General features: G+C 41.9%; 3 protein-coding genes across 3 annotated transcripts in view; 2 read left to right on the forward strand and 1 right to left on the reverse strand.

The window, feature by feature from the left end:
- The window catches only part of cemip (cell migration inducing hyaluronidase 1), a 121,679-nt gene extending 113,822 nt beyond the window's left edge, over positions 1-7,857 (forward strand). Inside the window, exons 27-28 of the mRNA XM_088991758.1 lie at positions 2,943-3,043; positions 3,796-7,857. Coding sequence (XP_088847884.1) covers positions 2,943-3,043; positions 3,796-3,953 — 259 coding nt within the window. The 3' untranslated portion in view covers positions 3,954-7,857. The remainder of the gene's footprint in view (positions 1-2,942; positions 3,044-3,795) is intronic.
- A 928-nt stretch (positions 7,858-8,785) lies between these two features.
- mesd (mesoderm development LRP chaperone) lies at positions 8,786-11,405 on the reverse strand. The gene is made up of 3 exons (XM_088993189.1): positions 11,215-11,405; positions 9,587-9,819; positions 8,786-9,448 (listed from the first exon to the last, which is right to left on the reverse strand). The coding sequence occupies exons 1-3, from the start codon at positions 11,368-11,370 to the stop codon at positions 9,181-9,183; spliced, it is 657 nt and encodes a 218-aa protein (XP_088849315.1). The 5' UTR covers positions 11,371-11,405; the 3' UTR covers positions 8,786-9,180.
- Positions 11,406-20,484: 9,079 nt separating this feature from the next.
- On the forward strand, positions 20,485-23,535 carry tlnrd1 (talin rod domain containing 1). The gene has a single exon (XM_088993190.1). The coding sequence runs from the start codon at positions 21,904-21,906 to the stop codon at positions 22,966-22,968; it is 1,065 nt and encodes a 354-aa protein (XP_088849316.1). The 5' UTR covers positions 20,485-21,903; the 3' UTR covers positions 22,969-23,535.
- The last annotated feature ends 2,424 nt before the right edge of the window (positions 23,536-25,959 follow it).

Here is a 25,959-nt window from a genome sequence, read left to right on the forward strand (position 1 = left end):
CAGCTCTTTTCTTTTGGCGAGGCTCACTAAAATGATCAGGCTCTTTTGGGTCCCAAATGGCTCCTCAGTTTTTTGTTGTTGCTTAAATTACTTAACAACCAAAAATCATATAAAAGTATGTGAAAAACTAATTACTCATGTAAAAAAAATACACTATATCAAATATTTTTATTTATATGGCTTTATTTATATGTGCACATAGAGCATCCAGTAACTTTCACTTTCCCTGTGGTTACTCTGGTCTGATGCTCAGCTTGTCACTAATTTGGTTATTCATATTAATAGTGTGGCGGCCCGGTAGTCAAGTGGTTAGCACACCGGCTTCACAGTGCAGAGGTCGCCGATTCGCGTCCCGGTCTGGCCTCCCCGCGTGGGTTTCCGGTTTCCTCCCACATTCCAAAAATGTATGGCAGGCAGATTGAAGACTCCAAATTGTCCCTAGGTGTGAGAGTGACTCTTGTTTGTGTTTGTGTGCACTGTGATTGGCTGGCAACCCGCCTCGTGCCCAAAGACAGCTGAGATTAGCTCCAGTACCCCCCGCAACCCTTATGAGGAATACGCGGTACGAAAAATGGATGGATGGATGGATGTGTTGGGTTAAATATTGTTCTTCCTGGTCCAGCTCTCCATTTGTATAGTCTAAATATTAAATCAGCAGGAAGCAATGTGATATACAAAAAAGGAATATTTATTATCAGGCAGCTAGAGGATGTTCTCCAGGGGAGAAGCTAGGCCAAGGGACAGAGAGGCACGAGTGGATGGATATTAATAGTGCTATAATACCAACTAGTAAAAATGATAATAATTGAATAATAATAACAGCATAATGTGATAACATTTGTCCACTGTACTCTGATCTCCCGTGACCTGCTCAAATGGCTCCAAAACAGTGCATGTGTCCTGCAGTACCTCCCCAGCTCCTCTGCTAAGCTCTCAGAGATGTGTCTTTCACTGAACTCAAAACAATCCAGCAGACAGGTCCCCATTTTGAAATGTTCAATAAAGTCGCGTGTAAGTGACATGTAGGATGTTGTGGTTTGGGATGTCCAGCTGTTAGTTGTTAGACAAACAGCTGTGGCTTTTTTGACCCGTTCTTGGACTGCAGCACGTTCTTTGTCATTAAAAATTCTGGTTTGATTCTTTGAGAAAGTGTTTTCAGAATCTGAATCTGAATCAGAATCAGAAAGCCTTTAATAGCCCAACAATGAGGAAATGTCCAGCTTGGAATTCCATACATTGGGGTTGAGAGCATGAGTATATTTTCTGAATCCTTTGTCATCCACAATTGAAAATGGCTGAAAATCACTTGAAATCATTTTACCCAGTTCCTCATCAAATGTGTTCTATGTAGCTGTGTTGATAGCTTTTTACATAAAGTGTCTCAAGGAGCTCTGGGTTGTACATCTTGGTCGTTATGATATTGCAACAGCATCAGATGCAGGCAAACACACTCGAAGCTTCTTTAATAGTGTCACATCTCGTCGCCGTCCTGGGCGCGCCCCGCCCCTCCTTTCACCTCCTCCGCTGCTCCCGGGAGACGGCCCCTCCCATCATCACGCACCTGGGTCCCCACAGCTGATTGTCATTCCCTTGATTGTGCCTTCTGACTATATCTACCGATCGCGCCATTCAGGCGCCGTCGGAGTATTCTGAAAGCCACCCTGTTACTTCCGTGCCGTCAGATCAGCTGTCACCGATCTCCCTCAGTCACCTCATCCTGCTGTCCTTTTTTTCATGCGTGCCTCAGTAAAGACTTTTGTAGACGAGTATCTGTCTCGCCGTGTATTTTGGATCCACACTCCCCGCTTTTATTTCGTCACTCGAGCCCAGCCCTCGAGCCTCAAGTGACGTTACAAATAGCTGGTTCCCTTGCTTGTCTTTTCTCTTCAAATTGTACAGATAGGTGAACTGTTATGTGTCTGTGCGGGTAATTAGTGGAGCCAGATTGATGGAATATTTTAACCTTACATTCTACACTCTGCCTTTGAACTATCAATAAAGTTGAAACAAGTCCAAATGTCAATATACTTCTGTGAGAGACAGCAGAAAGCAAAGGTGCAAGCTAATGAGGAGTGTAGCTAGCAGTAACTTCGCCTATGGACCCGGCAAGCTGACTTTCATTCCGATCGTTTGGCTGGATTTTTTTTACCAATCACGAGGAAATGAAAACTATTCATATTAATGTGAATAGTGAATATTATGACAAAGTTATTTTCAATAATATTCTGACATTTTGTGGAAATCACGTGTGTGCATGTTTGCGTGCATGTACTCTCACTGAAATACATTTCTAAATAATTTACTTTTAATAGCTCTCTTAGTCAAAAAGGTTCATTGACCCCTGGTGTAGAGTTTACATGTTCTCCCCGGGCCCGAGTGGGTTTTCTCCGGGTCCTCCAATTTCTTCCAGTATTACAAAAAACATGCATGGCAGGCTGTTTGAACACTCCAAATTGTCTCGAGGTGTGAGTGTGAGTGTGGATGATTTTTGTTTTCTGAGTGCCCTTCAATTGACTGGCCCGGTTCTGGTTGTGCCCCATCTACTGCCCGAAGACTGCTGAGATAGGCTCCACTCCCTCTGCGACTCTCGTGAGGGCGAAGCGATTCAGAAAATGAATGAATCTTCTTCTTTTCCTTTCAGGGGTCACCACAGTGAATCACTGTCCTCCATCTAACCCTGTTTTGTGCATCCTCTTCTCTCACACCAGCTACCTTCATGTCGTCTTTGACAACATCCATAAACCTCCTCTTAGTCCTTCTTTTCGGTCTCCTGTCAGGCAGTTCAAGGCACAGCTTCTTTCTCCATATATATTCACTTGGAAAAGGAATGAATGAAACAATTATTATTATTATTATTATTATTATTATTATTATTATTATTATTGTTGTTGTTGTTTTTGTTGTTGTTATTATTATTATTATTATTATTATTATTTCTCCAGCTCTGTTGTTCTCCTGACATCAAAAGGCCGTCTGGTCACGAGAGGTCCATGGACAAAAGCATTAGAGCGACTTGGAGCAGAGTCAGGCAAGCCACTAAAAGGTAATTTTTTTACCGCAAAATACGATTTCCCTCAGACCATGTGACCTTCATGTTCATAACAATCGAAGGCTACCAATATTCACTTTTGAATCAACACGAAAGGCCAAACATGAAAAATGACATACAAGCATTCTTTTTTTGGGGGGGGTTAAATATTAGGAAAGAAAAGCAACTGCCCATACTTGGTTATGTACGAGGTGTTGAATAGACATCACAATTCAAGCCAGGTATATTATTTATAATGAGCCATTTCAGAACATGATATTCCAAGCCACTCCCCATTAAAATCCTCATTAACAAAACAAACGAAGAAAAAAAAAACACTCCAAATGCATCCAGACAGACCAGGGCTAAAATTTGATTTTACGACAACTAGTTTTCGTTCTTAAAACATCCAGAGGCAGGGAAAAACTCCCTCAAAGTCACCGGTGTCAAAGTTGAAGCCCGGGGGCCAGACTTGGCCTGGCACATCATTTTATGTGGCCGCCAAAAGCAAATCAAGCATATAAACTTTTTTATCCTATAATCCATAATTACAATTTTTGAACAAGTCATTATTCTTGACATCTGATTTCAAAATTCACAATCATCATTTAACAGTCTTTTTATTCCAGGAATAAACCACAAACAGAATTGATATTTAGGATACCAAGTAAACCAGGGTCGACAGAAATTGAAATCCAGAAAAGCTTGCAACAAGAAGGCACCAATCCTCAGTTCTCAAACACCTCTCCAATGATTTCCTTCTGCAGATAAGTTGGCATTTGTGGGCTTCAAGGGCTCCTTCCACCCTGACTGGATTCGATTGGAAGCAGACCCAGACAGAGCCAAGATCCACCAAGTCCTGCCGATCCCCGTGGTCCACAAGATGAAGCTGAGTGACAGGCAGAAAAAAAAAGATAATAAATAGTATACGTGGCTGCAATGTCATGACACAAACGAACAAAAAAAGCACACACACATACTCACATAATACAATATTGATCGCAGACTTCATTGGTCCAGGCCCGTGTTGATGTACAGTAAAGTCTCGTTATATCGATATCGGATATATCGATAGTCCCAGTTATATCGATACTATTTCTATGCATGCACGGAGAAAATTACATGCAAACAGGGTCGGATATATCGATAGTCCCGGTTATATCGATATTTTTCGGACTCCCTTGAATATCGATATAACGAGACTTTACTGTATTTTTAAAGAATTGTGTGTGTGTGTGTGTGTGTGTGTGTGTGTGTGTGTGTGTGTGTGTGTGTGTGTGTGTGTGTGTGTGTGTGTGTGTGTGTGTGTGTGTGTGTGTGTGTGTGTGCGTGTGTGTGTGTGGGTGTGTGTGTGTGTGTGTGTGTGTGTGTGTGTGTGTGTGTGTGTGTGTTGAGTGTAAGAAGCATCATCTGTGATGACTCACCACAGAGATGTTCGATCGGACACTGTGGACGAAGGCTCGGACCCAGAAAGATTGTCGTTACTGCTACATTCATGACAAACACCTGAATTTTGCAGCCCTCTGCCAAGCAATTTATTGAGAGTATATGCAAATGTAGTGATTAAAGTAAGTTTAGTGAGATAAGTGAGGTTTCTTGATTAGAATACCACACCCCTGGAAGGTTCTGAGCCCAACAGCTGGAAGCAACAAAACATTGTCTCTTCCATGAACTGATAAATTTGTATCCTGGCTAATGAGCCCTTCCTGCTTCGATTGATAAATTGTTTCGATGATGGAGGAGTATCCCAAATTCTAAATTCTGTCCAAGGTTTTATTTTTTGTTTCATTCTGCAGTATGTAAAGTTTTGCACTGTGTGTAAAAGAAAAAAAAAAGCTGATTACATTGTACTTCCCGGATTAGACCTGTCGCGGGCTATTTTTGGACCATATCTCCCGTGATAAACGAGGGTTCACTGTACTTGAAATCATCGGAGGGCCTGTGACTCAAGGGCATGTCATCTGCATCCCTCCATGACAGTAAAGGTATTGTGAAACAGGATGCTAAATCTCTATGCTAAAGGAAATTTGACAGAGTGGTGGGGGTGGTGGTGGTGATTTTCCTCGTTTGCATTCAACTGCGGGTTGTGTAGTTGTTCTTGTATCTTGTGTTTGTAAGACATCTGTCCGTACTTTATTGTTGAACCACCTAGCGCAGGGGTGGTTAACCAGTCAGAGATGAGGCACCATTTTTTTTTAATCTTACTGCAAAGACCCACAAGCACGCACACACATGCACACACAATGTGCGGACGTGCACATGCACACACACACAGAGACATATGCGCAGACACACACAGACACACACATGACCATGCACACACGAACATTGCATGCACGACGAGCAACAGCCGGAGCGCCCGAACATAAATGAAACATTAAAACACAAACACACAAATCTTTTTTTCCCCCAATTTCCTCCTCCCACCGTTCGCAGTCCACTTGGGACCAATCTGCCTGCTCTTGGTCGATTGCGATCGACTTAGCATTTACCACTTAGCACTGATTTCTGTGCATGAGTGGTGATCCAGTCATCTGATCGGCTGCCCTCTATGTCAATCAAGTAGCAGGATTAAAGGACAACTGACACCATTTTTTTGTTTCCAAACTGACATCAGAAAAACGTTTCATAGCATCAGTGACGTGCGGTGAGGTTCATGGCTGGTGAGGCACTGATGTCATCACACTCAGATTTACAAGCATATGAACTCCACAGAGTATCTTATTCACCATTTGATTGGCAACAGTTAACGTGTATGGTTTAAAATGTCATGTCAGCATTCTTTATATACTGTATACAAACTGCCACAAAAATAATGAAAAAAAAAACGTTATTATCGTGTTACCTTTACTTATAAATGAAGTCCAAGTCTCTCTGTCTCAATGGAGATCACTGCCAGTGAAGAAAGTCATTCTTGATCAGTCCTGTTCCGACTGTATATTTTCAGTCTTTTGTGCTGAGAATGACCGCGCCACTGATGCTGTAGTCGCTGGAACATTGCGCACAAGCTGGAGCAACTTTCTCGCTTCAGGAATAATTTCAATTACATACTTCTTGGTCAAAAAGCTGAGAAGCTGTCCAGGAGATTTACATTCATCCCTCACCGTTTGTGAGCTACACTGCCCGGTGTTGGTCTTCCTTTAATCATTATCTCCTGCTTCGATTGGAAGTCCAGTTTAGAAAATTCTTTCAATTTAGATATGTAATCCACCATTCTGAAAATATGGCCAAGCAACACGAAAAAAAATGATTGGATGGTTACACTTAACTTGCTAACTGTTAACTGTAGCTTGCTGTCACTAATTATATTATTCTGCAGCCGAGGAGTCGCAAGAAGAATCCGTAATCACCAGCGCCCCCTGTCATGAGGCAGGAGAACGGTGTGCCTCACCTATGCACACAGTTTTGATAAATATAAAATAAAATAAACACTGTAGTATAGTGTTTATAATGTACAGTGACTGTACATTTTATACACCAGCTAAGCTGTAGAAATTTTGACAATTCCTGATATTTTTAGTCAAATGCAAAACACAAATAAAAATTACTTAAAGTGTCCCAAAACTTCCACAAAATGCACTCGGAAATGGTAACCTTCAGAAAGTCCCGCCCCCTTGTTCGTGACGTCACGCCAGGATACTCCTCCACAAAATGCCTTGCTCCAGAATCAAAACAATGCCTTCAGAGAGTTCAGCTTTGTAGAAGATGCTTTCTTGTTACTCAGCCAGTTATGAATATGATTCAAATAGTTCTGATGAGGAAAACATAAATGTTTGCAATCAATTAAAGAAGTCCTTCCATATCAATTCGAGCCGTCTGGACTCCAATGTAGCGTCCTAGAAAATGCACAAGATGGCGCACAAGCTCCGTTGGAAATGGGCTGATTTGTCTGCTTCTTTATGGTGTTACCGCAATTGGTAGTCTTGGTGTGACACACAACGATTCACCATCACATTATTTTTGTAGGTTTCCTTCTAATTTCAGATGAAAAAAAAGTGTCCAAAATGCATTGTGTGTTGCTTTGTCGGGCGTTCCTAATGTGACGTCACTTCAGGAATCGTCATCTACTCAAAAACAAGACTTCCTGAATATTCAGTGCGAGTCTTAAATTGTAAACTATAGCTATATGTGGTAGAATCTTTGTAAAATGCGCTCAGTAGAAGTCATTTGAAGTAATTTTACAAATTATGGATGCAACTTTTCCAGAGGTGTCGGTTGTCCTTTAATGATAGGCTGATGCAGTCCGTTCTGTATATTTAGAAATGTGTGAATGGAAGCACCATCGGCGAGGCGTTTTGGTTGTCATGTGAAAGCCCAGGAGCCGCATTGAAGCAGCCAAAGAGCCACAGCCTCCTGTTGGCCACCCCTGCCCTAATGGTCCAGAACACAACCAAATGCCAAATAAATTGGATGTTTTTATGGTGTTTTCTTATTTAAAAGTCTAACAGATACATTTGTTCGTATATGGACTCCTCCCTTTCCCGAAATAGCTGGTCTTTTCTCAGGGGATGCAGGAGTAATTCTGTGTTTTGTATTTTTGATGTGTTTTTCGAAATCCACAGATATTATAGATATTTTATACATATTTATTGTACAGACTGCACCAATCTTAAATCTGCAAGAGATGTCACGTCATCTGGGATGTCTGCTTGTTATCTGTCCTTCGCATATGTCACATGTAGTGAAAACCGAGCTGCTTTTCAACTTCCTGCATTGGAATTGTTCACTATCAACAAACTGGATGTGTTAAAAAGTTAATGGTTGTCTGTTGAGACTTTTGTACAGAAATAAATAATGCTGACAAGACATGTTTGACTTTGTGATTGTTCATGGTGGTCAAGAACACATACCTGTCAACCTGTATGTTTTTGCCGTACAAAGTACGTTTATTATGCATTTTAAGATCTGTACGGAAAAGCGCAAATTTGTCAATTATGGGTACCATCCGGTATACACCGACTATCACGAAACGGCAAATCAATCAAGTGAAACGAGTTTGCTGCGTAGCCTCTATCTCGGTATCGTTTTTTCGTTGCAAACGAAGCGAGCGGTTTGATGCTACTGTGCGCATGCATCTGCCGCCGGGGGATTTCACATTGCATCATTTCGATCACACGTGAACAAAGCGAAAGTCAGGACGATACGAGGGATTGTACACGCTTTGAAGAAAGGTGTGGAATATTCGTACACACACACACACACATATATATATATATATATATATATATATATACACAGTAAAGTCTCGTTATATCGATATCGGATATATCGATAGTCCCGGTTATATCGATACTATTTCTATGCACGCACGGAGAAAATTACATGCAAACAGGGTCGGATATATCGATAGTCCCGGTTATATCGATATTTTTCGGACTCCCTTGAATATCGACATAACGAGACTTTACTGTGTATATATATATATATATATATATATATACACACATACATACATACACACACACCTACCATTTTTTTCATTGAATGGCCCTCATAATTAGTAATTGAAGAAATGTTTAAAGAAAAACTTCCGTCCTCTTTGGTCAGCAAAATGTACTTCATTTTTGAAGCTCGAACCAATTCTTGTTTCGGAGGCATTGTTTGCTTAGAAAATGACGGCCCCGCTATTTCAAGTCAAATGTAAATCCAGATAGAATCGACAAGCAACCGCTTGGTCCAAAAAAAGAGGCAAATGGAGGAATAAAGAAACAAATGACCAAAAACAAAGATACAGTTGTATAGAAAGAAAAACAACAGTTTTCACAACAGTTGTAAAAAAACCTTTATTTTCATATTGAGTGAAAACCAAGAAATCAAACATTTCTTTTTAACAGCGATTAGTGTATCTAGACATGTCTTTGTGTTGTCCGTCACACTTATGACATGCATGTATGTATGTATGTCGATGAAAACATAACATCTGTATCACAAGACTGTGCTTTTGGCCATGATCGTTGAGATCCCATCACACCAAGAGCTTATTTTCCACATGGTATGTCTAGATTAATAAAACACAAATGGGAGTGCTCAGCAGCCAAGTGAATTAACCCAAAATGGATTTATTAAATCAATGAGAAAAAAGGTTAAACTGCAAACGGCTTCTTCGGTCCTGTCCCCTCTCCGATAAATCAAAAGACAACTCTGCCACTCGATCATAGCTCCTGGTTCCCAAAGCGGGCTCTGTTCCCTTCCAAATCCACCGGCGAGCCCTCCACCTTCTTTTTGCTCTTTTTCTTGGTGTTCACTTCATTCCCCTGCTTTTGCTTGCCATCGCTCTCCTTGGAAGCCTTCCCGGGGAATACCTGCCCTTCCACAGTAACGTCTAAGCAGCGCTCCTGGGTCAGCAGGAAATCTTTGATTTCCCACGCTAAGCTGCCATCTCGCAACATGAAGATCACCCGGTTGGAACCCACTACAAACCTGCATGGGAAAACTGAGAATAAGGTGTGGAGTTTTCAAAAAGCAAAAAAAAAAAAAAAGTAGAAGCCTCCAAAGGGAGAGAAAATGTAACTTATAAATGCCATTGCAGTGGTCCATCAACCATGCTGGTTTTCATACCTTTGAATGTCATAGTTTGCATTGAAGAGGCTTCCCTGCCAAAGGCCGGTGATCTCCTCCGTCTCCTTTTCGGTGGGCTCCCCCGACACAGTAGCAAAGACCATCAGAGTGCGACCCTTTTTCGACATCTTCAGCAAGTCTTCAGGCTTTGACTGGTCGATCTTGGAAAAGTCGATGGGAGGAGGAGCTCGTCTGTGCTCTGGAAGATCACCTTCCTCGATGTCGTCATCTTTCTAGGGACATAAAAGGAGACATTTTTGCACACTAACACAACTTGTAAGCTTTGTCATACTGCAATTCCTCTCCTCTTTCATCTAGAACTGCTTCATGTCATCACAAAGAGGGTACAGCAAGTCCTGAAGAATGAATGTCTCTCTGTGTCTTTGTTTTGTCATATTGTCTCTATGCTGTCATATTATTTGTTATTTAGTTTTTTTTTGTTCTTTTGACTTCAAGACGGCTTCGCGAGAGTGGCTGCCTTTCCAGCAGCTCATGTATTTTGTTTTTCTACTTTCATTCCTTTCATCACTTTGCTGCTGTGAAATGTAAATTTCTCCACTGTGAGACTAATAAAGGCAAATCCAATCCAATCCAATCCAATCCAATTCACTCATTTGCACATGTGCATGAAAGTTGGCGGTGACTGTCAGTGCTAACTTTATCTGATATTAAACTTACAATCAACTAATACCGACACAGTCAATCTGGCACAAACATATTTAATACTTTTTTCGAGACTGTTCTAAAAAAGATCTTTTCAGTCAATAGAAGTTTGTCAAAACTGAGCCTTTTTGAAAAAACTAGTTCCTCTGGCTTGTAACGATTGACTGATTGATAGATTGATTCATCCATATGACTTTAGCCACTCTCGCGGCGCCGTCTTGAAGTAAAAAAATTAAAATAAACTAAATAACAAATAATATGACAACACAATGACAATATGACAACACAAAGACACATCCATAATTCAAGAGTTTAAAACGTCCACAGTTCTACAGACTTGCAAATGTGATATTGAAAATGTTTGGGTGCTTGCTGAGGAATCTTTGTCTGCAAGTGGCCGTACAGAAAGGTAAAGTCCCATCGATAATTATGTTAGACATTTGGCAGATGTTGCCTGTACATTTCAGATCGCCAAAATTTACCTTTGACAAAAAAACCACACACGCGCACACACGCACACGCACGCACACACACACACACACACACACACACACACACACACACACACACACACACACACACACACACACACACACACACACACACACACACACACACACACACAATTAAACTGCAGGCAAGAATTTGTGAACTTTTGCGACGCCAAATATACACCGACAACTCTGGCGTGAACGCACAATTTGCTGCCTTAAAAAAACAATTGATCATCGCTTGGTGGGGGTTAAAAGACGCGACCATTAACAATAAAATTAGGAAACAGAACCGCGCCATACTTGTAAATGACAAGGCAAAGCATGAGACTGACGATCCAGCAACAGCAAAATCACACACGAAAATGAGAACGACGTAATCACATCGAAATGTTGAAGAAATGGCTATTTGGATACTCAGTCACAGGGTAGCTGGTTAACGAGATGGAATGAGTAAAAAACAAATAATTGTACCTCCCACTGTTCAAGAAGACGAGCCATATCGGCATCATTGTAGTCTCTTATGTCTTTCTTTTTCTTGGGCTTATCTTTGTTGCCAGAGGCTAAAGAATAAAGCAAATAAGTAAAAAAGAAAAGCACTAAGCATTTCGATCGAAAGTCAGACGCCATGTTGACAGATGCTCCTATTTGATTGGTTGTCTCTATTTCCGGTCACAAGACAGCATCGCACGTCTCAACAATAAAATACATTTAGAATAAAAAACATGTAATCGGAAACTAAACGGCGTTTTAATAATTTTCAAAATTAAAAGAACCGATCTCTATGCAATTCACATTCAAGTAAATTGGATTATCTTCATACAACCGCAAACTAATCAGCAATATTTTATGTATTTTTTTAATAAAGTGATTGTTATGAACAAGTTTGCGTCACATACAGAATATTTTTAATATGTTGCTGCATGTACTATGCTACTATGCTGCATAGTACATGCTGCATGTACTATGCTACTATGCTGGATAGTATATGCTGCATGTACTAAGTTTCCAAACATTTTTGAAAGCCAAATTGTCCTCAATTCGGACATACATATGTAGCCAGTCACAATCGCAATCAATAAAATAAAAAAAAAACATATATAAAAACGTTTTGTTTTGTTTGGATGTTTTTCTATGCCATTCATAAAACTCATGATAATCTGTAAAGATTGACGTGATCTGCAACAGTGTGTACTAAACAAAGTATGGAACATTTTTTACATGATGTGAAAACTATCAAATAATGTCAAAATAAGAATTCTAAAATATCGCAATTATTTTGTTTGTTGAGAGAATAAGCAAATAATATTTCGAACACAAACTAAAGTTATTAATTTTAGGTTCATGTCTTCTAATTTTTGTCGAAACTCACATTACACACATGGATGGATGGATGGATGGATGGATGGATGGATGGATGGATGGATGGATGGATGGATGGATGGATGGATGGATTTGCCTTTATTAATCTCGCAGTGGAGAAATTTATATTTCACAGCAGCAGAAGTGATGAAAGAAATGAAAGTAGAAAAACAAAATACATGAGCTGCTGGAAAGGCAGCCACTCTCGCGGCGCCGTCTTGAAGTAAAAAAATAAAAATAAACTAAATAACAAATAATATGACAACACAATGACAATATGACAACACAAAGACACAGAGAGTCATTCATTTTTTAGCACTTTCTGTACCCTCTTTGTTACATGAAGCAGAGTCTAGATGAAAGAGGAGAGGATCAAAGTGTCTTTCCACCAATGGATCAGGGACATCATGGTGGAATGCACAGACAAAGGCACATGCATGTGTGCTGTTTTGATATTATAATGACTATTTGATGCATTGGGATTGTTATATTGAATTCAGGACATTGTATGTAGTACAAGAATGGGCATGTGTCCTTTAGTTTGTGTCGGATGTGTTAAATGTTGGAATAAGCCTTTTTTTATTGCATTAATCCTATGGGGATTAACATACTTTTGCCCCATTTCCAATTTCACGGGTTCTGTGCTTTCCATACCTGTCTGCGTAATTGGTGAGTTTCACCAGCCTTAAAGGACAACTGACACAATTTTTTTGTTTCCTCACTGATATCAGAAAAACGTTTTATAGCATCTAAAATACCCAAAACAGGCAGAGTACCCAGAAAAAAAGACACACAATATGCTCAGGGAGACCATGCAAGCTCCACACTGGAAGGCCCTAGCAGAGAATCAGACCCACTATCTCTGCAATATGCTAACCACTGTGCCGCCCTCCTCAGTATATAGTAATTTTAATTATTTTTTTTGTTCCTTGTTTAAAGGACAACCAACACCATTTTTTTTCTGAACTGACACCAGAAAAACGTTTTATAGCATTTAAAATACCCAAAACACGCAGGCTGATATTTTTGTTCAAATGCAAAACACCAATACAAATGACTTAAAGTGTCCAAAAACTGCCACAAATCAGCTCGAAACTGAGGATTTTCTGAAAGTCCCGCCCCCAGTTTGTGACATCACGCCAGGTGGTCTTGCCTTGCTCAAGAATCAAAACAATGGGCTCACGGAGTTCAGAGTCGGAGAAGACTCTTTCTTGTTACTCATATGATTCAAATACTGTAGTTCTGAAGAAGAAAGCATAAATGTGCAATCGATTAAAAGGAGTCTTCCTATTTCAATTTGAGCTGTCAAAGACAGCAATGTAGCGTCCCAGAAAAATCACAAGATTGCGCCCAAGCCTCGTTGGAAATGGGCTGATTTGTCTGCTGGGAATATGTGTCAGCGAGGATCAAATAGTAGTCTTGTTGCAACACACAACGATTCACCATTGCATTATTTATGTGTTTTCCTCCTAATTTCGCCATCAACACGGATCAACACGAAGTTTTCAGACCGAACAAAGTACCGCAAAATGCATAGTGTGTCGCTTTCTCGGTCAGTGACGATACCTACCGTGATGTCACGGTAGGTATCCTCACCAACTCAAAAACAAGGATTTCCAGAGTCGTCGGTTGTCCTTGTCCTTTAAAGGACAACCGACGTCTCCGGACAAGTTGTGTCCATAATTTGTAAAATGGCTTCAAATGACTTCTATTGGGCATATTTTAATAAGATTCCACCGCATATAGCTATATTTTACGTTTTAAGACTCACGCTGAACATTCAGGAAGTCTTGTTTTTGAGTTGGTGACGAGTCCGTACGTGACGTCAGAAAAGGACCGCCTCCTCACTGTAAAAAAGACGCATTGTAGCGTCTTTCCATCATGTCAATGTATTTTGCTGTACTGTTTTTTTTTAAACCATGTCTTACACCAAAAAGCCGCCAGCAGAGGGAGGCAAACTCCATGGAAAGATAGTATCAGCCTGTGGAAACGAGCTGATTCATTCCTCACCGGAGCTGGTCGCCATTTTTCTTTTTCTTCTTGGGTGAGACATTACTCCCCACCCGTTTGCCTCAAAATGGCCCAAATAAATTCTTTAATCGATTGCAAACATGTATGCTTTGCTCATCAGGACTATTTGAATCATATTCATAACTGGATGTGTACCAAGAAAGCATATTCTCCGAATCTGAAGCCATTGTTTTGATTCACAAGCAATGCAAGACGTCTTGGCGTGACGTCACGAAAGGGGGGCGGGACTTTATGAAAATGCCCCATTCGCAGCTCAATTTTTTTTGCAGATTTTGGACACTTTAAGTCATTTTTATTGGTGTTTTGCATTTGACTAAAAATATCATACTGCATGTTTCGGGTATTTTAGATGCTAGAAAACGTTTTTCTGGTGTCAATTGAAAAACAAAAAAGTGACGTCGGTTGTCCTTTAAGATAGGTGTGTGCATAATGTGATTTCAAACAAACAGTAAAGTTTAGAAACTGCCAGAAATTGTAACTGTGCGACTGCCTAACACGGATTGACAGCACAAACACATTAACTCTAATGTCCCTCAGTTTCAATTATTATATCATATACAATTCCATGTAAATATTATATCTGTGAAGGATTTAACTAAGAAGAAGTAGAAAGTTTCTGAGAGGTGTGGAGAAAAAAAAACTGTGTATAGGAGTGATCAATCTAATGCCAGGAAGTGTGTTTGAGAGAGAGAGTGGGTAAAATGTATAAGTGTTTGACAAACTTAAGAAATAGAGACAGACCGACTGCTAGAAGCACTACAGTAGGCGTATTTTGTTTTTCTACTTTCATTCCTTTCATAACTTTGCTGCTGTGAAATGTAAATTTCTCCACTGAGAGACTAATAAAGGCAAATCCAATCCATTCCAATCATCCGAGAGTGCATTGTGGATATTGCTTGGAAGGTATGGTATGAAAGGCAGATGTCTATAGTCTGTTATGGACCTACATGAGACGACTGAGTACAAGGTGAGTGGAAGCGAGGTGTGAGTGAAGGATGGAGGCCAGCAAGAGGACTGCGAAAATGATTCTCTACGCCACCGATCCTCTTCAACATATAACATCATGCGGTGATGAGATAAGCATTGGGGAGAGGAGGGTTGATGGGAGAGTAGAGAAATAGGTGTGTAGAAGTGGATACCAGGTGGCTCGTTTGCAGGTGAACATAGCTGGTAAAAAGGGAGCTCAGAAACGAATGAAGTGAGAGTGACGAGTGCTCTGTTTGCAAGATGATAGTGGGGGCAAAAGGAGAGATGGAGGAGAGTGTAAGGCAGTGGTGGGCCGTCAGGGCCAACAAGGCCTTCTCTGCTGGCCTAACATAATCAGACATCATTATCATAATTATAATAAAAGACATTTCATTAAAAAAGTATTTTTTCTAAATATATATACAATTATTCTACAGCTAGAGGGCCTCGCGTTGAACATGACGTACGCGGCCTGTGATTGGATACTCACTTTACCTCAGCATCGCTATGCAAATCAACCAAGCTGACAACAGATCAGACCCGGAACTTTAGCAGAAAAACCAAGTATATCTACTCGCTTTTTTAACCCACAATGGCTGAAGGTGAGGACAACTTGCTGTCGCATGTAGGTAAACCTATTCTCAATAACAAATGAAAAAGATTTGTTTACTTTTATTTTCAACAAATAGTTCGTTTTGTGAACGTCTTGTTGTTTTTCTTATATTAAACTGACATTTTGTAATTTAGCGTAAAATCTTGTTAAAGATTGCATATTCTTGGTGGACTTCATAAAACTTTGTGGACAAATGATTTTAAATTTCCTTTTATTTTTAAGTGTTTGCAGTATCACGTATAGTGACAAGTTCTAATTGCTGATGCAGATTTATTTATGTGTAATTGCTCCGGAAAATAGCCAGTGTTGGAGACGATTAAGGTGATGCCACGCCCAGCACTGAGTGCGTGTGCTTTTGTAAATGATATCTCCAGCCGTTGTGTCATAAATTATGGTATTACGAGGGATATTTGTTCAAGTCGGACTAAGTAGGACTTTACTGAAGGCCTAGGTGTGAAATGCACGGACCGCCACTGGTGTAAGGAGAGTGAAAAGAGTGATGAATAAGTGTGAAGAGAGAAACAATGAGTATAAGAAAGAAGTGTTGAAGTTCGGAATGAAAGAATGTGATGTGATCATAGTGTTGGGTAGTTCCTCTTCGAAGGAAAGCCCAGACGCCCTTCTCCCCAGCTACTTCTTCCAGCTCTTCCTGGCGGATCTCGAGGCGTTCCCTGGGTGACATAGTCTTGTCAGCCATCCTGGGTGTTCGGGTATCCTGCCAGTGGGACCTGCCCCGAACACCTCACCAGGGAAGTGTCGAAGAGGCATCCTAATCCGATGCCCGAGCCATCTCATCTGTCTCCTTTCGATGTGGAGGAGAAATGTCTTGACTCTGAGCACGTACCGGATGACTAATTTTCTCACCTTACTTCTAAGGGAGAGACCGGACACCTTGCAGAGAAAACTCATTTTGGCCGCTTGTATTCAGATCTCGTGCTTTCGGTCACGAGCAGTAGCTCGTGACCATAGTTGAAGGTTGGACATAGAACGACGGGTAAATTGAGAGCTTGGCACTTTGGCTCAGCTCTTTTTCTTTGTCACGACAGACCGATACAAAGTCCGCATCACAGCAGACACTGCACCAATCTGCCTATTGATCTCTCGCTCCCTTCTGCCCTCATTCGTGCACAAGACCCCACGATACTTAAAAACTCATCCACTTGGGGGAAGATCTCCCCAACCCAGAGAGGGCTCTCCACCCTTTTCCAACTGAGGACCATTGTTTCAGATTTGAAAATGCTGATTTTTATCCCAACAGCTTCACACTTGACTGTGAAACGATCCACTGAGAGTGGGAGAGCCTTGCTTGAAGGAGCCAACAGGACCGCATAATCTGGAAAAAGCAGATATGCAATGCTGACGCCATAAAAATGTACCCCTTCAACGCTTTGGCTGCGCCGAGAAATTCTGTCCAGAAAGACGATGAATAGAATCGTGACAAAGGGCAGCCAGGGTGGAGCCTAACCCACACTGGAAATGATTCCAAATTACTGCAGGCAATATGAACCAAGCTCTGACATCGGCAGTATGGGGACCGAACAGCACGTATCAGGGGGTTTGGTCCACCATACTCCCGAATCACCCTCCACAGGACTCCCTGAGGGAAGCGATCTAACACCTTTTCCAAGTTGACAAAACACATGTATCATCAAAATCTCTGGATCCACCAGCCCATAAGTGGGCATTTCTGACCTGTTACAGGCGCTTTGGTAAAATGGTAGTGACAATCACATATTGTTAACCAAGATGGTGTCAATAACGCTTGAGCAGCACTACTGTATGTCATAGAGCAAAGCAATAGCCCAATTTTCCACAATGGTGAATCCTATTTTAATAATCCGCTAGCACTTTATAAGGAGAATAATAATCCTCCACGGAAGCCCGATGGTCCAGTGTTGACCTCACATTACAGAGGTCATGCGTTCAAGCTCCACGCCGGTCTCTCTGTGTGGAATTTGCATGTTCTCCCCAGCCCCGCATGGGTTTTCTCTTGGTCCTCCGGTTTCCTTCCACATTCCAAAAATGTGCATGACAAGCTGATTTAACACTCGAAAATGTCCTTTGGTGTGAGAGCGAATGGTATTTTGTCTTTGTGTGCCCTGCGATTGGCTGGCAACCGATTCAGGGTGTCCCCCGCCTACTGCTGAGATATCAACAACAGAGGTCAAGATAAAGTGGTTCAGATAAAGAAAAAAAGAAAGAAAAAAAATAAAAAAATGAAAAAAAAAATAAAAAAAGAAAAAAAGAAAAAAAAAAAGAAAAAAAAAAAAGAAAAGAAAGAAAGAAAGAAAGAAAGAAAGAAAGAAAGAAAGAAAGAATAATCCTCCACATAGATTAACAAACACATCAGGCTTCATATAAGAAAACAACATTTACAAAGATTCAAGACAATGATATAAAGCGCACAAAGCAGTCAGTCATTCTTTAGTAATAACAAATCAGAAATGGGCGGGGGAGGCGAAGATATTTTCTAATTTACAAATGCAACATTGTTGGCAGATAGATTTCATGTGGCTCAATTATAGCTGCCATGAAGTGAGGAGGGCGCTGAAGTGGATGAAGGGGGGAAAGGAACTCGGGACTGATGATTTAACAATCGCGGTATGGAAGTATCTTGGAGAGGTGGCGGTGGTGTTCCTGACTGGGTTATTCAACAAGATCTTAGAAGGTGAACAGATGCCTGAAGAATGGAGACAAAGTGTACTTGTGCCCATTTTTAAGAACAAGGGACATGTGCAGAGTTGTACTAACTACAGAGGAATAAAGTTGATGAGCCATACAATGAAACTATGGGAAAGAGTAGTTGAAGCTAGACGAAGAGCAGAAGTGAACATTTGTGAGCAGCAGTATGGTTTCATGAAACAAAGAGTACAGTGTTTGCTTTAAGAATGCAGTGTTTGCTTTAAGAATGCTGATAGAGAAGTACAGAGAAGTTCAGAAGGAATTGCATTGTGTCTTTGTAGATCTGGAGAAAGCGTATGACAGGGTGCCCAGAGAAGAGCTGTGGTATTGCATGAAGAAGTCTGGAGTGACAGAAAAGTATGTCAGAGCTGCGCAAGACATGTATCATGACTGTAAGACAGTTGTGAGGTGTGCCGTCGGTGTGACGGAGAAATTCAAGGTGGAGGTGGGACTCCACCAGGGGTCAGCTCTGCGCCCCTTCTTATTTGCTACGGTGATGGACAGGCTGACAGACGATGTTAGACAAGCATTTCCTTGGACCATGTTTGCAGATGACATTATGATCTGTAGCGAGAACGCGGAACAGCTGGCGGAGAAATTAGAGTTGTGGAGATAAGCCCTGGAAAGGAGAGGAATGAAGATCAGTCGCAGCAAGACAAAATAATCATGTGTGAATCAGAGGGATCCAGGTGCAAAAGTGATGGTACAGGGAAAAGATATAAAGAAGGAGGAGGATTTTTTTACTTGGGGTCAACTGTCCAGAGCAATGGAGAGTGTGGAAAAGAGGTGAAGAAGTGTGTCCAGGCAGGCTGGAGAAAAATGTCAGGTGTGAGGTTGTCACGTCCGAACGAGGTGTGGCAACAGATCTCGTCGGACAAAAAGGAGAGCTGAATCCAAAATACTCGAGGGAGACATGAATAGGTTCAAAAGAGGCTTTACTGAGACACGCAGGGAACAAACATAAAGTGGCGAAAAGGAAAAGTGAGGCAACAACTGCAGAGGGGGCCCAACATGTGTACTGCGAGGCGACGACAGCGTGTAAGGAGGAAATAAACCGGCGAATACCAAGCCTAATCGGGTGACTTTTATAGCCAGAAGGAACAATCAGTGGATTGGGATCAGGTGCGTGATCCCGGAGGAGCAGGTAGGGGAGGGGCGCGCACCTGACGCCAATCAGGATGTGACAGATGTGTGATAAAAGGGTTTCATCTAGGATGAAAGGAAAAGTGTATAAAACAGTGGTGAGATCCAGTGCCACTGAAGAAAAGACAGGAATCAGAGCTGGAGGTAGCAGAGCTGAAGATGTTGAAGTTTTCATTGGGAGTGACCAGGTTGGATAGGATCAGGAATGAGTACATTAGAGGGACAACTTATATTAGGGACTTTGGAGACAAAGTCAGAGAGGCCAGACTGAGATGGTTTGGACATGTCCAGAGGAGAGAGAGTGACTATATCGGGTGAAGGATGCTGAGCCTTGAACTGCCAGGCAGGAGACCGAGAGGAAGACCGAAGAGGAGGTTTATAGATGTTGTCAAAGAGGACATGAAAGTAGCTGGTGTGAGAGAAGAGGATGCACAAAACCGGGTGAGATGGAGGACATTAATTCGCTGTGGGGACCCCTGAAGGGAAAAGCCGAAAGGAAAAGAAGACGAAGATGACAGTCATGCCAAGACTGAAAAGCAGATTGTGTGCCATGGAGCCGGAGAGCTGATGAAGACAGACAAAAGTGAGCTGCCACACCAGCAACGGGTGTACACACAATGTTAACAGTTACATATTACAACTCTCACGTTTGGAGTCTAAACTTGACTTCTTTAAACTTCTGACAGTTGTCTTTTGTTTAGAAAAGTTCAATGTTGACAGAAAGAACCTTGACAAAATAAGATTTTAGATTAATGTATTTGTTTCATGTACATAAAAGTCGCCCATAATAACCGAAATCGTTTTAAATAGTGAATTCTCATTTGTATCAAATCATATGTATGTGAACATTGTACTCTATCTAAAATGCCGTTAAGATAAAACCACACACACCAGAACATTGCATGCTTTTATTTGTAAAACTTCCGGTATGTGTTACCTCGCTGAGTTGTTGGTACACTTGACTCGGGGATGTCTCACGGCAGGACTACCAGGATTTTCGCAGTGTGTGCAAAGTCGTCGCAAAATTTCCCCGACCTCGGTCCTCCGATCACCATCTTAAAGTCCATAAATCCGGGGCTGTTGAGGTCCCAAAAATGGAGATTGGCTCGTCATACGCTATTGGCTCCTTGTATCGGTGTGTTGCTACAAGTTGGCTCACTCCAGCGGCCGCTCAGAGCGACCACACCCTCCCCGCTTCCTCATAGTACTGCCACTTTCAAACTCTGGGAATAACGGCCGCTTCTTCCACATTATTTTTTTTTTTTTTTTTTTGGGGGGGGACATCGCCGATTGTTCTCACAAGTGGATTACATGTGAGACGACAATCGACTGCTATGGATATAAAAAGCGAGTGGCCACAGGGTCTACACGGGGGTTTACACGCTCTGGTCCCGGGTTAGAACGCCGAGGAAGAGTTGGACTTTCGGACGACGCATATGGAGTCGAAGCGACCGATAGCGTGTCACCCGGGCTTGTGTTTGAAGAAGACGAGGTTGAAACTGGATGGACTTTAATTGAGACGATTGACTTTTTTCTCTCCCCCCTCCCCAGCGGTATTCACAAAACGATGACGCTGGAGGGAAAGCCACCTCTTATCGCTGCTAAGAAGTGCTGCCCATCTGTAACCAGCACGAGTACGCCATACCGGTCAAATTTATCGGGAACCAGTCAGGCTAGATGTTGTTCTGGATTAAAATTATATGCTTGTGAGTTAAACGAAAGATACTTCACTTAGTTAGCTCCAAAGTGTGCGTTTCTTTTCAGTCGTCTCAGATAGATACATGTAATCTCACATTTTACTTACATGGATCGGGAGCGTTTTCCCAATTTAATTTAAAGCGGTTTTTTTTTTTTTTTTTTTTTTTTTTTTTCATTTAAATTACACATTGGCTCGTGTTCAATCTGCACTCTGCCCATCGAAAGGTATTTAGTTGGCACATTTGTGATTTCTTTTTCAACCTGTGAATTGTTCTTTTAGCCTGAGACTTTATACTTGCATCGTTAATTCAGGGCATTCATATTCATGGTTGAGCAAAGGCAACAATACACTTGTATTAACAAAAAACGGGGGATAATGAGAATAACAATTTCAGTAATGCAGTACATTTATTTTTGATTTACAGCAGTATTTACAATAATTGCATAACTTCAGTGCAACAGCATATAATGTACGGTTGATTTGCAGTATTGTAGAATAATTCAAGGAAGACTTTAGGCCAGTTTTTGGGGGGAGTTTACACTGCAGTGGGCATTGTCTTGTCAAAACAGAGCAATGCAGTTTGCAGTGGCAGCAACGGGAGAAAACTATAAATAACCCTGTCAAAAAGAGCTGTTTGACCACCCCCACCCCAACTTCCGTCCTTATTATGGCTAGTGGTGGCTCGGGCAAATTGGCTAGTGAGGGATCCGCCAACACACCCAATGGCATTTTGCAGCAGAGAAAGCGCCTTTCGTCCATCTGTGACACATGTAAAGGCAAGATGCAGCTGGTAGCCGACCTCCTCCTGCTGTCCAGCGAGACCAGGCCAGTCATGACTTCTGAGGGAGTGGCAGTGGCCGACACCTTTGACCAGTGTCGTGACACTGTTATCGCACGGACCAAAGAGCTCTCTATTCTCACCCACGACATACAAAGCCAACTCAACATGGGCCGATTCACAGAGGTGGGGGACCGCCTGTTAGAGATGGCTGATCTCATGGTTTCTTTGACTGAGTGCTCTGCCCAGGCTGCATATTTAGCAGCAATAGAGACCACCGGCTCACAGCCTTGCTTGCCCGGTCTTGTTGACCGTTACAAAGTGACCCGTTGTCGGCATGAGGTTGAACAAAGCTGCAGCATGCTCCGAGTCACACCGCTGTTGGATCTCACTCCCCAGCTCCTCCTCGAGCTCTCCCAGAACATCTCCACCAACCTCAAGTCTCTGACAGACATCTCGTCGCTGGCCAGCGAAAAGTCCAAGGACCGCTTTGGAAAGGAGCAGTTCAAACTGAGCATCAAGAGCATGAGCACATGCGGCACTGCCTTCCTGGCTTGTGTAAAAGAGGTCAAAACGCAACCCAGCGAACTCACCAGGAATCGTTGCGTCCTCTTCAGTGCCGCGCTGGTCCAAGCAGTCAACGCACTGGTCGGCTTTGCCACAGAGCCGCAGTTCCTCGGGAGGTCTGCAAGTCTTTCCAATGAAGGAAAGGGTGTGCAGACTGCTGTTTTAGGGGGTGCTATGAGTGTGGTTTCAGCCTGTGTGCTCCTCACCCAGGGACTCAGGGATGTTGCCCAGCACCCCGAGAGCAGCTCTAAAATGGCCGACTACCGGGAACGGCTACGGAACTCCGCCTGCGCTGTGTCAGATGGCTGCACCCTGCTCACACAGGCGCTCCGAGAGCGCTCGTCTCCAAGGACTCTGCCGCCAGTCAACTCTCAATCCGTGACTTAGTTCAGGGATGTCAGAGGATTTGTGGTCCAACTCTGTCCCATTTAAACATACCAAAGAGACATCTATTATCCCTGCTTAATAGGTTAGGAAAATTTCAGAAAAACATGCATGGAACTCTGGCATCTGTTCATGAAGCATGCTGAAACATCCATGAGCGCTTCTCACCAGGGTCTTGTGGCATCCTGGATATGACTCAAACCAAGCACACGGGCCACTTTGACACACTCAACCTAGAGTGGGCCCGGCTCCTATCCCAGATCTTCACAAACTGACGCCACCTTCCTAATCGGAAGTATTTACCTCCGTTTTCAGCTCTGGTGAAAATGTCCTTGATATAGGATGGATGTAGCTTTGCAATGTGAAGCTCTGATTGACTGAACTGCTCAAGCTTGGTCAGGATGAAAAGTGTCTTGATTTTGCTTTTTTTGTGTGAATCCAGACTCCATAAAAGCTGCTGTGAGTGCCATAGGTTTTTACACATTTTTACACTTCCCATAGTACTTTAATGTGTTTGACCATGCATGTAATGGGGTATTTATTTTGGCAATTAAAATGTTTCTGATAAGATGTTGTTCGTCTCATTTGCTGCATGTAATTCATTGCTTGAATTAAGCCACATTTTTTTCATGTCAACCAAAATACAAGTGGAGGCTATTACCCAAAATACATTCAAGGGTCTATTTTAGTTTAATGGTTATTTATTCAAAGGCATTTACAAACAAAGCTTGTTTTAAATATTGTTTAGCAACAATGTTTGAACATGATTTTTTTATTGGGTTGAACTGAATTATTCTTTTCCTATCGGCTTTTTCCATTCAGGGGGTCACCACAGCGTTTGAAAGGTTTGATTCGCATGTCTATTTTGGCCAAAATTTTACATCTGATGCCCTTCTAGACACAACCCTCTGTATTTATCAGGGCAACCGGCACATTCAGACACTGACTTGTGTCTCCTTGTGGCTGACTTATACCATTCACTGAAAATTAGAATATTGTGAAAATCATATGTGGAGATATGTTTTTGCTGTTACATTGTGTGTCAAGCCAATCTTGAAAATCTAAGTGTCTGAAGTGTTCCGCCCAGCCTAAAGACAAAGAGGACTGGACTGCTTCTAAGTGATCATGTTCTCTGATGAAAGCCAATTTTGCATTTCCTTTGGCAGCCAGGGTCACAGATTCTGCCGGAAGCAAGGGGAGTCACAGAATCCGCGCTCCTTGAGCTCCAGTGTCAAATATCCAAAGTCTGTCATGGTTTGGTGTATTATTTCAACTCCAGGTGTTGGTTCTTTGTGTTTCCTGAAACCCAAGCTCAACGCAGCCATTTACCAGGACATTTGAGAGTGCTTCCTGATTCCTGCAGCTGAACAGTTTCATGAAGATGCAGATGTCATTCTACAAAATTTTACGACTTGGTGCCTGCGCACCGTCTGATCATAGTATTCCCGTTCTTCACTGGCCAGCAAACTCGACTGACCTTTAGTCTTGAGAAATTTGATGGGGTATTGAAAAGAGAAAGATGTGATACGCCAGACCCAGCAATACAGAATGGCTGAAGGTGACGGTCAGTGCAACCTGTGTTCTCACAGCACATGAGCAATGCTACACGCTAATTGACTCCATGATGTCGCATTACTCCAGAAATTAAGGCATAATCAACCCCAACAAAGCATCGAGTTCTGTACATGTACATACTACTTTTAATGTTTACACTTTTTGTCTGCCCAATATTTCCCGAGCTCCTTTCTTGGTATCGTCGTATTTTTTCAAAATTTCAGGGATTGTTAATCTGTTTTTTTTTTAGTCTTCTGAGAAATAATAGTGAAAAAAAAAAACAAAATGAACTGGACACTTTTCATGGTGTTCTTAAAGTGGGTTATCCATGTTAACGTGAGTTAAAGGACAACCGACACCTCCAGACAAGTAGCGTCCATAATTTGTAAAATGACTACTGAGCGCATTTTACAAAGATTCCATCGCATATAGCTATATTTTACATTTTTAGACTTGCGCTGAATATTCAGGAAATCTTGTTTTCGAGTTGATGACGATCCCCTAACTGACGTCACGGAGGGAACGCCCGTGACCGAGAAAGCAATACACAATGCATTTTGCGTACTTTTTTTTCATTTGGAAACACTGTGTTGATCGCGAAGTTAGAAGGAAAACTACATAATGCGATGGTGAATCGTTGTGTGTCGCAGCCAATTGCGACATCACACAAATTCCTAGCGGACAAATCAGCCCATTTCCAACAGAGCTTGTGCGCCATCTTGTGCATTTTCTGGGACGCGACATTGGAGTCCAGACGCCCCAAATTGATACGGAAGGACTTTAATCAATTGCAAACATTTATGCTTTCCTCTTGAGAACTATTTGAATCATATTCATAACTGGATGAGTAACAAGAAAGCATCTTCTCCAAATCTGAACTCTCTGAAGCCATGTTTTGATTCTGGAGCAAGGCACTTTAAGGAGTATCCTGGCATGACGTCACGAACAAGGGGGCGGGACTTTCTGAAAATCCCCAGTTCCGAGGTCCTTTTGTGGCAGTTTTGGGACACTTTAAGTCATTTACCAGAGCAAATTGGGCAATCAGGCCAGTCGTAGACCCCATACTCAGACAGGACAATAGAAGTAATCAGTCAGGACAACAGAAGTAATCAGTGTCCCCACAGGGAGTAGTCATCTGTTCACCCCAACATGAAAGCAGGGATCAATCATAGCAGAGTCTGGCACCACCACGTCTGGACAGTAAGGATATATATTGGGCCAAAACAAAAAAAATTTTGCTGACGAAGCCTCTTGGATAAGAAGCGAAACGTCCGACACCTTCAAAGAAGTACAGATGATGGCTGAAGAAACCTTCTCATCGATGGACCACTCCTGTACGACTGAGAGCTTACACAGACGAAAAGCTAAATTAATAACTGCATTTGAGAAAAATTGTGCATGTATTTTTGTTCTGTAATGAGTAAATGTACAAACCGTGAT

This window comes from Hippocampus bargibanti, linkage group LG03 (genome assembly GCF_051943395.1).
Source record: "Hippocampus bargibanti isolate YZ-2025 linkage group LG03, ASM5194339v1, whole genome shotgun sequence".
In the NCBI taxonomy this organism is placed as follows: domain Eukaryota; kingdom Metazoa; phylum Chordata; class Actinopteri; order Syngnathiformes; family Syngnathidae; genus Hippocampus; species Hippocampus bargibanti.